The 18,227-nt window shown below is 38.2% G+C and overlaps 1 protein-coding gene across 4 annotated transcripts in view; it reads right to left on the reverse strand.

The window, feature by feature from the left end:
• The window catches only part of ntng2b (netrin g2b), a 113,382-nt gene that overhangs the window by 78,483 nt on the left and 16,672 nt on the right, over positions 1–18,227 (reverse strand). For all 4 annotated transcript variants that reach the window (XM_067423846.1, XM_067423849.1, XM_067423847.1 and 1 more), the window contains exon 3: positions 4,186–4,829. In XM_067423846.1, the coding sequence (XP_067279947.1) occupies positions 4,186–4,829 (644 nt within the window). The remainder of the gene's footprint in view (positions 1–4,185; positions 4,830–18,227) is intronic.

The raw sequence follows: 18,227 nt of genomic DNA on the forward strand, positions 1-18,227 counted from the left end.
AAAGTGACTCAAAAATGAATGGGAGTCAATGGGATGCTAACAGCAGGTGATGGCTTGGTTAGCAATGGCAGCCCCTAGGGGTGGAACGCTTTCCGAGTGCTAGATTACCCCCTTGCTCTCCACCAATCAGCTGGTGTGTGGTGAGCGTTCTGGCGCAATATGGCTGCCGTCGCATCATCCAGGTGGATGCTGCACATTGGTGGTGGTTGAGGAGATTCCCCCCTTCCATGTAAAGCGCTTTGGGTGTCTAGAAAAGCGCTATATAAATGTAATGAATTATTATTATTATTTAACGGTTAAATACTGTAAAAATGCTACTGTTAAAAACAGTAAACTGGTTTACAGAAAGTTGTTTTCTGATTAGTTATGTACATTAGGGTTTTATGTTACATTTAATGTTGTTAAATAAATGTTTATTGCATTTTACTATGATGGTGTTTAGTGACACTGTGCACCTTCTATAAGTATTGTCCTCCTAAAAGCTGCTTGTGATGAGCTTTGATTCATCATGTGACTCTCATCACCACTGTGATTGGTGGTTGTCAGTATATATCAAAGGCACAAAGGTAAAACAGATATTAGTATTTTCAATAGGTTGGTAATTTCACATTATTTCATTTAAAATACGGGTATTTACAGTAAATTGAACTTAAATCTGTAAAACCTAAAATGTTGCCACCTTATTTTTTGCAGTAAAGTTCTGACAACCACAGCGGACGTTTTTTTACCACAAATTTTACTCTTTTTTTTTTTTACAGTGAAATAAGAGATAGATACCAGCTCCACACTTGTAAGAGCCATAGATATAAAGAAATGAGGACATTTCATTCTACCAAACAACCCACAAGTGCTGAATTTCTACTCATAGAAGTCAATTTATTTGACAAATTCTAATTGTTTTAAGGCTCTTTTGATTTCTCTTTTTTGTACCAAAGTCTTTGGACAGAATACTCGGGACAGAAGACGTTACGTAGTTGTCCATGTTTTTTACGGCAGTAAAAGTTGAAAACGAGGGGTGGGTGAATATGACGCCATTGACAGGCGACTCCCTCACACGTCCCAGTTCCTTGGTTAAAATCAAAATTTTCTCACGATTTACAAATATTTGGAAACATTTGGGATATTGTAAGACCTCAACAAAAATATAACACTGGCCTAGTGGTTTTTGGATATTTTACTGCATAAATCTTACATATTGCACCTTTAACGCAGTAGCTGTCATGTTATGATTGGGTAGGAAAGAAAGGGTTACTGTTAACAGGCTGTCAGTCACTGCAATTAGAGACCAGATCTGTGATAGACCCCAGTGTCTCATTTATTCTATCATGACAGTCAATATCTGTACAAGTAATGACTCGAGCATTATTGCAGATCATTTGCGCACCCCCTGATAGTTATAATAGTTATTGGTTATGATAACGTGCATTATGATAACAAGCATCTGTTTGCCTCTATAATTATACACAGCACAATCTGATTAGATGAGTTGCTCCAAATGGTTTATGGATAATAATTGGCCTGAGTCGCTTTACTCACAATGGTAGGATGGGCAAGATTAGCCATCATCTAATACCGAGTAAGTGAACAAACAGTAATTATTTCTGTGTGAAGTTGTTAAGGATAGTAAGGGTGCATTAAGAAATTTTTTGAATAACAAATTATATTATAAGTAATCATTTTAATTATAATGATTAATTATAATGCTTCTTTGGTCATGTTCACTATGGTTTGTTGTTGTCGTGACTCGTGAGCGCTAGTTAGTGTTCCAGTATAATCTGTCCGTCGAAACTCATTCATTGAAAAACGTTCCGCGGTGCAAAAATACGTGTGGTTAAAATTGTTATTATTTTTTTTTGCATAATTATTCTTAATTAAAGCAGCACTAGGTAACTTTTCAACCTTCATAATATATTTTATAAGACTCTTGTAATGATAAATCGACTTACAATAGGTTGAATGACACGTCTGCCATAGCCTGATGGGGTCTGTATCGTTTTTAATCATACTTTTAAACTTCGGGTTTCGGGTAGTAACCCGAGAAAAAAAAAGAACTACAAAATTCGACTGCTTTACGGCAAATACGTCACTTCCACCAACACACACACTTCCTTACATTCGGACGTGCGAGCACAACTTTGTTCGTCGGATAATATAGTCATGTCCGAAGCAGCAGAGACAAATAAGAAAGAAAAGGTTTTGTTGGAGGAAAGCAATAAGAGGAAATGAAAAAGTGATGGATTAAAGGCAGGACGAGAATCAACATGTGACCAGGGTTTGCTCGTTGGCGTGAGCTGAAGGAGGCGTGCCCGACCGATGCTGTCCTGCTTGTTACGGTGAGCTACCACTCAAACATTGAACTGAAGTATCATATAGATTCTGTTAAACGGTAACCAATAGACTACTATAATGACGCTGGCTTGTAAACGTGAGCATCGTGATTATTTGGCGTTTGAAAAAAATAAAACCCATGAAATTATATTCATATGACATGCTGAAACATATGCCACTGACTGTAACGTTACCTGGGATGAAGACATTTCACACGCGACGCCAGAAGAACTCCTCTTGCAGTGTTCAGGGGAACTGTTAGTGCTGCACCGACCCGCGGGACGCTTTTATGAAGTTATTTGGCCCCGCCCCGCACCACTGTATATATTTTTACAACCCGCCGCGCACCCGCGACCATTAAATAGACATACGTGGTCCGCGGGTTATGGGACGACCCGCGCATCACTAGTTCAGGGCTATCAGGGTTGTCATGTCAACAAATGCACGCGCGATGGCATCCCCTGGTGTAGGATGACAGCTCTTACGACAGTAGTTGAGGACATTATTTTTTCCAAACTGTAGGGGGACCCCGAGAGCAAAAGTAGCCAAGTGGGGCTTTAACGCATTAAAGTCCCGTAATTAATTAATCTTAATTAACAGATATTTATATAAATCCACTTGATTAATCAAGAGAGATGAGAAATATGTTTTATATTTCTTGGGTCAAAAAATATTCGATGTTTCCAATATATTTTCCCTCCCCTACATGTTTAAATCTGCCATATAACTTAAAGACGCTTTCCTGTCACATATCACACATGTGAACTTCAGTAAGCCGACAGAACTCAGGTTAAGGTGTTTATATGCCGGAAGAATTTGGGGTAAGGGACATGAGGGTGAGTACATGTTGGCAGAGTTCACATTTTTGGGTAAATTATACCTTATCTCTTTCCCCGCCAAACACAGAATTTTCGTTATTTGTGAGAAAACGCTTCCCTGCTAAACATAGGGTGCTATTACGCATCTTCTGAATAAGAACTAAATCTCCTGATCAAAACACACGTGAGGAAGACGCAGTTAAACAAGCGATCGTATGTAAGCAGGTGCATATGTAAAATAACATGATCATCAACATTTAACCGCATATAAATCAATACTATCTAATGTTATGTTAGTGAATGAAATGTGGACCCAGGACGAGCTACAGGACTGTGCAAGCATTAGAAGTGTTCTCCATCTGTGTTTGATCATCTCTCTGAATCTGATCTGGATACAGTCATTCACAAAAATGTGATTTTCTCAGCCTTTTGTTAAAAATGTTTTTTTTTTTTTTTTTTTATGAAACGTACCCATATTCAAGTGTTGAAAAAAAATGCGTGACGTTTGAATAAAACTTTTTTTAAAGTCAGCTCTTTCTTTTGATATATTGCATGCTTAGACATTAATAAAACTAAATATTCTATAGGCTATTAAATCTTGGTAAAATAGTCAAAAACCCTGGCGATGGCTGGTAGCTTTTTTTTTTTAACGGTGGCAGGGAAAGAGTTATAAATACAGCAAGTTGAGCCTTGAATAAAACAGCTGTATATTGTGAATCATTTTGTTTACATGAACGATACATATCGCCACTTTTTTTATCGCGATATATATCGATTAACGATATATCGTTACAGCCCTATTATTTTCAGATTCCTTGTTACATCTTTTAATGCATTATACTCTCTAAAGGTATAGATTAGTATTATAATGCATTATAACTATCATTACAGTAATTCATTATATCATACAATGCATTATAAGGTGCATTAATAATGCATTAAAAACCCTTTTGTAATGCATTATATATAAAGGCGTTGTTTTTTTTTTTTTCTTCAAGTCATTCTGGCTGCTAGTTTGTTGCTGTGTGTGTGTTTTTACCTGGCCAGCACCTCCACGTTAGAAATGGCGTAGAAGTATTTGAGCAGGTTATCTCTCTGGACGTACGTTCCTCCGAGCGCGGGCTTGAGGAGACGGAGCCTGAGATTGGTGAACGTGAAGAAATCTCGTAAACCCTTCATGGTCTCCATCCGTGTGTACAAGCCTTCCATGTTCAGCAGCTTCGGCCCGGCAAAGATGGCGAAGCGCGGGCGCACCTCGAACCGCACCACCTTCTCGTTTTTGGAGCCGACCCAGCGGGAGTACTGCTCTGTGCAGATGACGCGCGTGACGTTGGCCGCGTTCAGGTCGCGCACGCGTCTCGCCGGCATGTTGAAGGCGTCCACGCAGTCGGCGGCGTAGTACTGGTAGGGCTGCCACGTGCGCCCGAAATTCAGCGACTTCTCTAACACCATGATGTTGGGGCGGCCGTACTCGAAGGTGATCTGAATGTCGTCCGTGAGTTCGAGGGTCTTGTTCCAGGACAGGGTGATGTTGGCCTGAAGAGGCTCGGGATACCGCTGCCATGTGACCGTCTGCCAGTATGTGATCAGCCCGCTGCGCTCTCGGTCCTGCATCAGCTGCGGCGGGTGAGCCAGGTCAGGGTTAGACGCATCGCATTCATCACTGCAGAGGTATGGATTCTCCTGCACACACAGAAACACCAGGTACACTTTAGCTGGCTTTTAAAAAGAGTACCTTTTATTGAAATAATCTACTTGAAAAGAACAAGGAACTGTGTGTAAGAAATGTATTTCAATGAATCATAAAATGACCCTCATATATCACTAGACATTAAGAAATCGTGTTAATTTCAAATACTTATATCACTGACAACAGTAGTCTGGCCAGGATATTGTCATTTAAAAGTTGTTGTTCAGCCCTCATCTGATGTTGATGTGGACATGTTGTGTTTTGGCCTGAAGCTCCGCCCTCCACCTATCGACCAATCATGAAGTCAGTAGTGTTTGGGCATCGGGGTTGCCAGATCGGCTCTAGTTGCCACAGCTGCAGCTACAAATGTTCTGGCAACCTCGAGTCAGGGGAGGGGGAGAGGGGGTACACCGCTCTACAGTCATTTAAAAGTGATTGCAGTACTAGTTTTGGCCACACTCTTACATACACTTCCTTTAAGTGCGAACTGATGTAATATTATCAGACACTTAATAGTAAGCTAATTCCAATTAAAGGGGTCGTGAACTGCATTGTTTTATTGTTTTAATGTTTTTTCCTGGGGTGCACTTATAATTTTAGTATGATTTTTACATTAAAAAAATTCCTCTCCTGATTTTATCCCTCTGCTCTTAATGCCTGTTTGAAGGGAAGATGATTAGCTAATATCTTTGCATATGTAATAGTTAAGTATTACATGTGAAAGTCTCTCAAAAATTTTTAGCAGGTTTTTACTATTACGGGCCCTATCATACACCTGGCACAATGCGACGGCAAGCGTGATGCAAGTGTTTTTGGCTAGTTTCAGCCCAACGGAGTTATCATTTTCACACCCAGCACCACGTTGTTTAAACAGCAAATGCATTCACGCCCATCTGTTCGGCCATGGGCGTGCTGGTCCGAGAACCAGGTGTGTTCAGGCGCATTGTTGGCACGTTCATATTTTGAGGAACTGAAAACGACTGCACCACTGACTAACAAAAACCTGGTCTGAGGTCAATAGTGCAGTATTGTTTGTGTTATTTAAAGGGTGTGTTAGTAATATGCGCCAGTAGGGGGATGCACAACACGTGTACACTCTGCTTATTACACACACAGGGACACGCAGCAGCACACAAACTTTTTTTCACCCAAACGCGCCAGCGGCACCAGGAAGTTTAACCTCCCGCTAAACAAATGCACGACCAGGGCTGAAACATGACGCAACATCGCTGTCCTGTCACTGAGCGCTCCACTGACTATAATAGTAGAGGTTGATCTAGTGTGATTGTGTCGCGGCTGTGGCCGAGCTATGCATTTAACAGGTTGAAACTTAAATGTCTGACAGACGAGATGGCACAATGTAAAGCTGTTTTATGTAACTTTTAAAAAATGTATATATAAGAACTGAACTGAAACAGCCGATAGCAGTTTTCTTCCCACAGATTCCCACTGGCTGCTGTTGCTCCTGCTGTCACGTCCTGAAACATGTATTTGAGTTTTTTATAGCTGTAAAAGACTGACTAGCCATTGAATAAAACATATTGTATATTAACTGTTCCTGTCCTATACATATAACATATATTTTAATAATAGAGGGGATTTTTATTATTTAAAATGAAAAACCAACCCAGCAAATGGTTTAATGTATAAAACCGAACAAAAAGGGGTAAAAATAAATCATCACCCAGCACTGGGTTGCCAAATAGCCCAGAAATGGTTGTTTTTGACCCAGAATTTTTGGGTCAAAAACGGCACTGTGTGTGCGTGTGTGTGTGTGTGTGTGTGTGTGTGTGTGTGTGTGTGTGTGTGTGTGTGTGTGTGTGTGTGTGTGTGTGTGTGTCCAAATGTCCCCACAATGTAATATAAACCTGAGATCATCAACATTGTGGGTACCAGTCAGTGCTCCCCACTATGTAAATAGATTTATAAACATACTAAATTATGTTTTTTTGAAAATGTAAAAGTGCAGAATGTTTCCTGTGATGGATAGATTTAGGGGTAGGGGCAGTGTAGGGGATAAAATATACAGTTTGTACAGTGTAATATCCATTATGCCAATGGAGGAAAGTCCCCACAATTCACAAAACCAAACGTGTGTGTGGGTGTGTGTGTGTGTGAGAGAGAGAGAGAGAGAGAGAGAGAGAGAGAGAGAGAGAGAGAGAGAGAGAGAGAGAGAGAGAGAGAGAGAGAGAGAGAGAGAGAGAGAGAGAGAGAGCAATACACATAAAAAGGAGGGATAGATATTGTGAGTGAGACAGATTGTAAACTCACAAACACACTTGTCATTGTAAAGCTACAGTGAAGAACTAGGGGCTTTTATTAAAATGAAAGACTGCAGGCCGTGTTGATCTGTGAGTGCAAACTCCTGCTGTACATACACACACACACACACACACACACACACACACACACACACACACACACACACACACACACACACACACACACACACACACATCATTAAAAATCTGGGTCAATTCTATCAGCTTTCACACAGTAGATGATCATCTAACTATAGTGCATGCTCACACAGCAGGTATGTCAGGTACGACGGCTTTGAATCTGTCTATTGAGCATGTATTCTGGGTCTTTGTGTCATACACACCTCGACAGAGAAATACACACTCACACTGACACACATGCCTCATAAGAGAAGCTTGTACAGCGCAGTGCATCTTGGGAAATACATCATCTGATTTATGAATTCCGTCACACAGAGAATAAAAAATAAATTAAAGGGGAGATAAAACAAAGTGTGTGTTTGTGAGAGAGAGAGAGAGAGAGAGAGAGAGAGAGAGAGAGAGAGAGAGAGAGAGAGAGAGAGAGAGAGAGAGAGAGAGAGAGAGAGAGAGAGGTGCTAATATGATAAAGTGTCTTTGGATCTAGTTTTACTCAAACTCACAGTTTTTTTGTACAACTAGAATGACAGATGGGCCGATAATCAATTTGACGTTTTTTATTTATACTTTTCAAAAGGATCCACATGTAAAGTGACTCAATTCATATATCTTTAGGATATATGAGGTTTTGAGGTTTATTTATATAGCACATTTCATACAACATGGCAATTCAAAGTGCTTTACATTACTCTTAAGATTGATATTTCCAAAAAATAATAAATGTATAATATATATATATATATATATATAATAATACCGGTATATATTTATTTTGATATATATTTATATAGGCATATATATGAAAATGAAGAATATAGAAAGAATAATATAAATATAAATAAATATAAAAAGTTGAAAATAAACTTTCTATACATCAAGAAATATTAGGCAGCACAACTTTTTTCAACATTAATAATAAAAATAGAAACGTTTCTTGATTACCAAATCAGCATATCAAAAATTAAAATGGTTATTTTCTTAATATTGCAAGATTTTACAGTTTTTACTGTATTTTTGCAATTGAATCTGTAGTAAATAAATGTATTATTATTATTATTATTATTATTATTATTATTTATACCTACAATCTAGGATCTCATTGACTTGCTACTAGCATGCTCTTGCATATATATATTATTTTTTTAGTTTAAATTTTGGGAACTTCTCCTCAAAAGCAACCTGGTACCTCAACAGCATCCAATTAAATTGTGACTTTTGTCAGTCTTTGGCTTTTTTATGCAACATGCATGAGCCTGGAATTGAGTTCAGCAGTTTAGCAGCTTCTGCATCTCCAGTTCCAGTGTGGAATGGGCAATGCTTGGCACTGGGTGCAGTTTTATCAGCTATATTGCATTATCCCATTAAGTTGCTATTGAGTGTCTAAAACAAAACTCAGACATTTAATGCCACAGACCTTGTGCAATTTGGAAAATCCAGTGACTAGTTATTCCTCTGAATTGGCACAGGTCAAACTGAACATCTTATTCCTTTCAGACACACACACTCCAGTCTACAGTACACTGATTCTGTTCTGACGGATCGTCTGACTCTATTTGCTCCCTCCAGTAAAGGGGTTTAATGTTACCCTCTTCCCCAAGATCACATTACAGCTCCGTTCCTACAGGCCTCCACGCTGCCACTCATTTCTGCTCATCATAATTCCATTTCCTCAAGACACATCCCTCTATCTCTCATCTAATCCATTGTTTCTTCTCCTCTTCTTTCCTCTGTAATGTTATTAGAGAGAAACCTCTGCAGACAGACAGGATCAGACATCATTATCTGACCTGACTGCAACATCTGCACACATTCACACACGCATTCAAGCACGCAAACACATTCTGACCCCTGACACACTAAAACTATAGTTGGATTAAGGTAGAGAATGTTACACAGAAACCTTCAACCCCCAAATCCACTGAAACCCAACCCTCTGACACACTTACCAGAGCGTTAGTGTGCTGCTTACGGTGTGCATTGTGCGACTGACAGCATGATGTGTGTATCTGGAGTGTGTGGGTCAGCTTTTGTTTATATTGTAGGGACCAAATGCCCCCAAAATGATAGTAAAACCTGAAATCACCTACATTCGGGATCTGCCAACGGCTCCCATGAGGAAAACCGCTTAATTAACATGCTAAATAATGAAAATGTAAAAAACATAGAACGTTTTCTGTGAGGGTTAAGTTTAGAGTAGGGTATAAAAATATCATTAGCTCATATATCATTAGTACTATTTTTATGGAAACTATAGAAGTCAAAGATATAGAGTATGTTTCATTGATATGTGTGTGTTTGTTGCTTGTGTGCATGCATTTACATGCTTTTATTTGCCTGTGCAGTAGGCATGCATGTGCTTGCATTGCATTTGCATCTGTGAATGTGTGTGTGTGTGTGTGTATTTGCATGCTTGCAAATTTGCTTACATGTAATTTTATGCATGGGTGTGTATTTCATTGATGTGTGTTTGGGTTTTCGCATGCTTGTGTGCATATATTGACAATACACGTGTATATGTACATGTATTTTCATGCATGCATATTTATATTTGCATCTATGTGAGCGTGTGTATTTGCATGCTTGCAAATGTGCATATGTGTGTTTTTATGCATGGATGTATGTGTGCTTGCAAGTGTGCGTGTTTACATGTGTATTTGTCCATGCATGCATGAATGCATGTGTGTTAATGCTGTCTACACACTTTTAAGAGACACAGTTTTAATATTTTAAAACAAGGGTCAGGTTTTCTCACTAATTCATTTTGTCTGTCTTTGCCATGACCTTGGCCCCATAATCCATGTGGCAAAGATGCAAAACTATATGCTTTCCAGACAATCCCATCCTCCTGTCTCATATAAACACACACACACACACACACACACACACACACACACACACACATACACAGCCAACTGTTCCGGCAGGTGGCCCACATCACTAAGCTCCTAGAGCAATTATCCACGTTGGAATCCCGTCGCTGCGACAACAATCAGCATGGAGCTAGATCCCTGTCACAGCGTCCATATAGCAGCCTGTTAAACCAACCAACTGGGACATTACATCACCATTAAACTAGAACTTTAGCTAGCGCCATCCGCATCCCATGCAGTCTGTTAGAGTACAACATCAGTATTGTAAAATTGGTTAATCTGTCTCTCTCTTCATTGTCTCTGTGGATTTATATACCCTTAGACCTTATTGTAAGTGTGTGTGTGTGTGTGTGTGTGTGTGTGTGTGTGTGTGTGTGTGTGTGTGTGTGTGTGTGTGTGTGTGTGTGTGTGTGTGTGTGTGTGTGTGTGTGCGTGTGCGCGTGTGCAAGTGAGTTATAGCGGTCTTTAAGAAACTGAGAACACAATGTGAGCCCCATTTGGTTTACGAGAACATCACTAAGAATACAACACTCTGAGGAATACACTCGGAAGTGCACTTCTGTTCCAAAGCCTAGTCTTTTCTCCATTACTATAGTCAACATAGGCAGCTTCCTTCTAAGGCAGCATCCTGACTGAGCTGGAACATCATAAGATCCCCAGATGGCCTTTCTATGAATTTTCTGTGCTTTTCTGAGATAAAATGTGTTGAGCGGAGCTGACAACACTGCAGGCTTATTGATGGCTGAAAACATTATTACATTAGCACATTAGACAGATTATTTAATAAACAAATATGGAAGAGGTGCAGGATGTGAACTTGCATGAATAGCAGAACACATAACTGGTCCGTATCTTAGAAGGCCGAACCATGTTTTGCTTACTATTTAGACTCAAGCAACCTGTTGGCTGAGAGCACAGTTAAAAGAGTTAAAGGTTCTTACAAATACCCAATTTGAATGCATTGTAATACAAAAGTTATTTATATTTATTATTCAGTAACAAATTATTCTTTTAAATTGATTATTTTATGTTGTTATATAAAGTACATTTAATAATAAAACATGACTCCACTAGACCCCTGAAGGTGTGCTGTGATATCTGGCAGCAAAATGTGTGCAGCAGATCCTTTAAGTCCTGTAAGTTGCGAGGTGGTCTCCATGGATCGGACTTGTTTGTTCAGCACATCCCACAGATGCTCGATTGGATTGAGATCTGGGAAATTTGGAGGCCAAGTCAACACCTCAAACACGTTTTTGTGCTCCTCAAACCATTCCTGAACCATATTTGCTTTGTGGCAGGGTGCATTATCCTGCTGGGAGAGACACGTACCCACTGTTGGCACTCTCTGCGGTGAACAGGGGTCAGCATGGGCACCCTGACTGGTCTGCAGCCCCATACGCAACAAACTGCGATGCTCTGTGTATTCTGACACCTTTCTATCAGAACCAGCATTAACTTCTTGAGCAATCTGAGCTACGGTAGCTCATCTGTTTGATCGGACCACACTGGCCAGCCTTCGCTCCTCACGTGCATCAATGAGCCTTGGCCGCCCATCTCGGACCCATCACTTGGCCGCCCACTTTTGATAGATACTGACCACTGCAGACCAGGAACACCCCACAAGAGCTGCAGTTTTGGAGATGCTCTGATCCAGTCGTCTAGCCATCACAATCTGGTCCTTGTCAAACTCACACAAATCCTTACGCTTGCCCATTTTTCCTGCTTCTAACACATCAACTTTGAGGACAAAATGTATGTTCACTTTCTGCCTAATATATCCCTCCCACTAACAGGAGCTGTGATGAAGAGATAATCAGTGTTATTCACTTGTGAATACACCTGTCAGTGGTCATAATGTTATGCCTGATCATTGTACAGTGCCTCCACTAATATAGATACCCTTGGCAAATATGAGTAAAGGCAGCTCTGAAAATAAATCTGCATTGTTTATCCTTTTGATCTTTTATTTAAAAAATTCAAAGTTCTAACCTTTCATTGAAGTACAGAAATTGAATGTGAGGAGAAACTCATATTATGAAATTGATGTTTTTCTCCAAAGTTTATTCCCATTCATATTTATGTTTTTTTAACACCAGGGTGACTAGAACATTAAATTGTCCAGCCATGATGTCTTGTTCCAAAGGAATATAAAGATGAGGAAACAAATTCCCTTAAAAGGGTTAGTTCACCCAAAAATGAAATTGATGTCATTAATGACTCCCCTTAATGTCGTTCCACACCCGTAAGACCTCCGTTCATCTTCAGAACACAGTTTAAGATATTTTAGATTTAGTCCGAGAGCGTATCTAAGTGTATGCACACTATACTGTCCATGAACAGAAAGGGAATAAAAACATCATCAGAGTAGTCCATATGAGACATCAGTTAGTTCATCAGAATCTCTTGAAGCATCGAAAATACATTTTGGTCCAAAAATAACAAAAACTACGACTTTATTCAGCATTGTCTTCTCTTCCGCGTTTGTTTTCAAACCTCAAATAAAGATTCAAACGGCCATGAATCAGTGAATCGATCAATGATTCAGATCACCTAAACTCGCTTGTTCAGACTTACACACCCTCCAGAAGCTTGCGTTCTGCGAGGGAGCGACGCCTCGTGGTTCCATCCCAAAGAGGCATGAAATCGCTCTCACTGACATTTTCCTGGACCGTTCCCACCTGGTGGAATGACCTGCCGATCTCAATTCGTGCTGCCGAGTCTTAAGTCTCTGAATCTTAAGACACATCTTCTCTAATTGCACCTGACCAATAAAGACTAGCACTTATCTATCCATTTAAATTTTGTTTGTTTGTCAAAAAAATAAAATAATAATTTGTTTGTGTAATGTGCTTAATTAACTGAGACTTCTTACAGGTTGTTGGCCTTGTCTGTTTCGTTGCTTCTATTACTCTCCCCTTTTTTGTAAGTCGCTCTGGATAAAAGCGTCTGCTAAATGATTAAATGTAAATGTAAATCACCAATGTCACGTGATTTCAGCAGTTTGGATTGCGTGTCAAACTGCCAAACTGCTGAAATCATGTGACATTAGCGATCTGAATATTTTCGATGCTTCAAGAGATTCTGATGAACTAACTGATGTCTCATATGGACTACTGTGATGATGTTTTTATTCCCTTTCTGGACATGGACAGTATAGTGTGCATACACTTAGATACGCTCTCGGACTAAATATAAAATATCTTAAACTGTGTTCTGAAGATGAACGGAGGTCTTACGGGTGTGGAACGACATTAGGGGGAGTCATTAATGACATCAATTTCATTCTTGGGTGAACTAACCCTGTAATCATTCATCTCAATGAGTAAAGCCACAGAATATAGTTGTGATGTGCAGCAAAAGATTGTTGAGCTTCACAAAATAAAAGGCTTCACATTAAACTTTCACAAAATAAAAACCTTCACATTAAACCCCTTTACTGGCTGTAGGAAAATAGCTAAAGCATTGAAAATCCCCATTTCCACCATCAGGGCAATAATTAAAGGGTTAGTTCACCCCCCCAAAAAAAATGTTATTCAGTTTTTAGTTTTTCAGTTTTCTAGTTCAGACCAAAATTATTTCATTAATTACTCACCCTCATGTCGTTGGACACCCGTAACACCTTCGTTCATCTTCGGAACACAAATGAAGATATTTTAGTTGAAAGCTGATGGCTGAGAAAGGCTTCAGAAAGGCCTCCGTTGACATTCAGTACATTTACATTCACAAGACCCATAAAGGCACTAAAAACATAGATACAAAGTCCATCTCACTACAGTGGCTGTACAATAATTTTACAAAGCGACGAGAATAGTTTTTGTGCGCAAAAAAAATCTAAATAATGACTTTATCCGCCAAGTTATTGCCTTCCGTGTAGGTCTCTGACGTGAACTCACGCGATAGCGGCGCTCCTCCTCTTCTGGGTCATGTATTGAATGGCGGATCTGCGTCATACTCTCGCGCATGCATCGAGTTCACGTCAATAACTCAAGTTGTTTTGATTTTTGTGCGCACAATATATATTTTTGTCGCATTGTAAAATTATTGTACAGCCAATGTAGTGAGATGGACTTTGTAACGACGTCTTTAGTGCCTTTATGGGTCTCGCGAATGTAAATGTACTGAGTTTCAATGGAGGCCTCTTTGAAGCCTTTTTCAGCCCATCAGCTTTCAACAAAAATATCTTCATTTGTGTTCAGAAGATGAACGAAGGTCTTACGGGTGTCCAAAGACATGAGGGTGAGTAATTAATGAAATAATTTCCATTTTTGGGTGAACTAACCCATTTAACTAAAGATGTTCTGAATCTGCCTGGAAGGGGACGTGTGTGTCTATTGTCTTAATGCATGAGAGGAGGAACGTTTGAGTGCTTAAAGACTCTCCAAGGATCACAGATGGAGAATCACAGAGATTAGTTGAGTCTTGGGGTCAGAAAGATTAAAAAATATATCAAACAACCCCTACATCACCACATGTTGTTTGGGAGGGTTTAAAGAGAAATCCTCCTCGCTCATCCAGAAATGAACTCCAGCATATTCAGATTTCAGACACGACTATAACTTATATGGTGGGTATTATTCTATATATAAATATCTATGGTGATGAAACTAAACCCACCAGATGGGTTTGGTGTAAACAGGGATAAAAAGTACCCCATGCCCACGGCTAAAAATACAGCTGGATCTTTAATGTTGTGGGTCTATTTTTTTGCTAGTGGTTTTGGACATCTTGTTCAGACACATGGTATCATCGATTCTAGCAAATATCAACAGATTAAAAATCAAAACCTGATGGCCTCTGCTAGAAATCTTATAATGGGCCGTGGTTGGATCTTCCATGAGGACAACGATCCAAAACAAAGATCAAAATCAACACACACATGTGTCACTGAGCACAAAATGAAGCTTCTGCCAGTTCCCTGACCTGAACCCTATAGAAAATGAGTGATGAACTGAAGAGAAGATCTGGAGAGATTCTGTATGAAGGAATGATCTCTGATCTCCAAACTGATTCAGGCATTATAGAAGACTGATTATTAGAGGCATTATAGAAGACTGATTATTAGAGGCATTATAGAAGACTGATTATTAGAGGCATTATAGAAGACTGATTATTAGAGGCGTTATAGAAGACTGATTATTAGAGGCATTATAGAAGACTGATTATTAGAGGCATTATAGAAGACTGATTATTAGAGGCATTATAGAAGACTGATTATTAGAGGCGTTATAGAAGACTGATTATTAGAGGCATTATAGAAGACTGATTATTAGAGGCATTATAGAAGACTGATTATTAGAGGCATTATAGAAGACTGATTATTAGAGGCATTATAGAAGACTGATTATTAGAGGCATTATAGAAGACTGATTATTAGAGGCGTTATAGAAGACTGATTATTAGAGGCATTATAGAAGACTGATTATTAGAGGCATTATAGAAGACTGATTATTAGAGGCATTATAGAAGACTGATTATTAGAGGCATTATAGAAGACTGATTATTAGAGGCGTTATAGAAGACTGATTATTAGAGGCATTATAGAAGACTGATTATTAGAGGCATTATAGAAGACTTATTATTAGAGGCGTTATAGAAGACTGATTATTAGAGGCGTTATAGAAGACTGATTATTAGAGGCATTATAGAAGACTGATTATTAGAGGCGTTATAGAAGACTGATTATTAGAGGCATTATAGAAGACTGATTATTAGAGGCATTATAGAAGACTGATTATTAGAGGCATTATAGAAGACTGATTATTAGAGGCATTATAGAAGACTGATTATTAGAGGCATTATAGAAGACTGATTATTAGAGGCGTTATAGAAGACTGATTATTAGAGGCATTATAGAAGACTGATTATTAGAGGCATTATAGAAGACTGATTATTAGAGGCATTATAGAAGACTGATTATTAGAGGCGTTATAGAAGACTGATTATTAGAGGCATTATAGAAGACTGATTATTAGAGGCGTTATAGAAGACTGATTATTAGAGGCATTATAGAAGACTGATTATTAGAGGCATTATAGAAGACTGATTATTAGAGGCATTATAGAAGACTGATTATTAGAGGCATTATAGAAGACTGATTATTAGAGGCATTATAGAAGACTGATTATTAGAGGCATTATAGAAGACTGATTATTAGAGGCATTATAGAAGACTGATTATTAGAGGCATTATAGAAGACTGATTATTAGAGGCGTTATAGAAGACTGATTATTAGAGGCATTATAGAAGACTGATTATTAGAGGCGTTATAGAAGACTGATTATTAGAGGCATTATAGAAGACTGATTATTAGAGGCATTATAGAAGACTGATTATTAGAGGCATTATAGAAGACTGATTATTAGAGGCGTTATAGAAGACTGATTATTAGAGGCATTATAGAAGACTGATTATTAGAGGCGTTATAGAAGACTGATTATTAGAGGCATTATAGAAGACTGATTATTAGAGGCATTATAGAAGACTGATTATTAGAGGCATTATAGAAGACTGATTATTAGAGGCATTATAGAAGACTGATTATTAGAGGCGTTATAGAAGACTGATTATTAGAGGCATTATAGAAGACTGATTATTAGAGGCATTATAGAAGACTGATTATTAGAGGCATTATAGAAGACTGATTATTAGAGGCGTTATAGAAGACTGATTATTAGAGGCATTATAGAAGACTGATTATTAGAGGCATTATAGAAGACTGATTATTAGAGGCATTATAGAAGACTGATTATTAGAGGCATTATAGAAGACTGATTATTAGAGGCGTTATAGAAGACTGATTATTAGAGGCATTATAGAAGACTGATTATTAGAGGCATTATAGAAGACTGATTATTAGAGGCATTATAGAAGACTGATTATTAGAGGCGTTATAGAAGACTGATTATTAGAGGCATTATAGAAGACTGATTATTAGAGGCATTATAGAAGACTGATTATTAGAGGCATTATAGAAGACTGATTATTAGAGGCATTATAGAAGACTGATTATTAGAGGCATTATAGAAGACTGATTATTAGAGGCATTATAGAAGACTGATTATTAGAGGCATTATAGAAGACTGATTATTAGAGGCGTTATAGAAGACTGATTATTAGAGGCGTTATAGAAGACTGATTATTAGAGGCATTATAGAAGACTGATTATTAGAGGCATTATAGAAGACTGATTATTAGAGGCATTATAGAAGACTGATTATTAGAGGCATTATAGAAGACTGATTATTAGAGGCGTTATAGAAGACTGATTATTAGAGGCATTATAGAAGACTGATTATTAGAGGCATTATAGAAGACTGATTATTAGAGGCATTATAGAAGACTGATTATTAGAGGCATTATAGAAGACTGATTATTAGAGGCATTATAGAAGACTGATTATTAGAGGCATTATAGAAGACTGATTATTAGAGGCATTATAGAAGACTGATTATTAGAGGCATTATAGAAGACTGATTATTAGAGGCGTTATAGAAGACTGATTATTAGAGGCATTATAGAAGACTGATTATTAGAGGCGTTATAGAAGACTGATTATTAGAGGCATTATAGAAGACTGATTATTAGAGGCGTTATAGAAGACTGATTATTAGAGGCATTATAGAAGACTGATTATTAGAGGCATTATAGAAGACTGATTATTAGAGGCATTATAGAAGACTGATTATTAGAGGCATTATAGAAGACTGATTATTAGAGGCATTATAGAAGACTGATTATTAGAGGCATTATAGAAGACTGATTATTAGAGGCGTTATAGAAGACTGATTATTAGAGGCATTATAGAAGACTGATTATTAGAGGCATTATAGAAGACTGATTATTAGAGGCATTATAGAAGACTGATTATTAGAAGCATTATGAAAACTGATTATTAGAGGCATTATAGAAGACTGATTATTAGAGGCATTATAGAAGACTGATTATTAGAGGCATTATAGAAGACTGATTATTAGAGGCATTATAGAAGACTGATTATTAGAGGCATTATAGAAGACTGATTATTAGAGGCATTATAGAAGACTGATTATTAGAGGCGTTATAGAAGACTGATTATTAGAGGCGTTATAGAAGACTGATTATTAGAGGCATTATAGAAGACTGA

The sequence above is a fragment of the Pseudorasbora parva genome, chromosome 18 (genome assembly GCF_024679245.1).
Source record: "Pseudorasbora parva isolate DD20220531a chromosome 18, ASM2467924v1, whole genome shotgun sequence".
NCBI classification, from domain to species: Eukaryota; Metazoa; Chordata; class Actinopteri; order Cypriniformes; family Gobionidae; genus Pseudorasbora; species Pseudorasbora parva.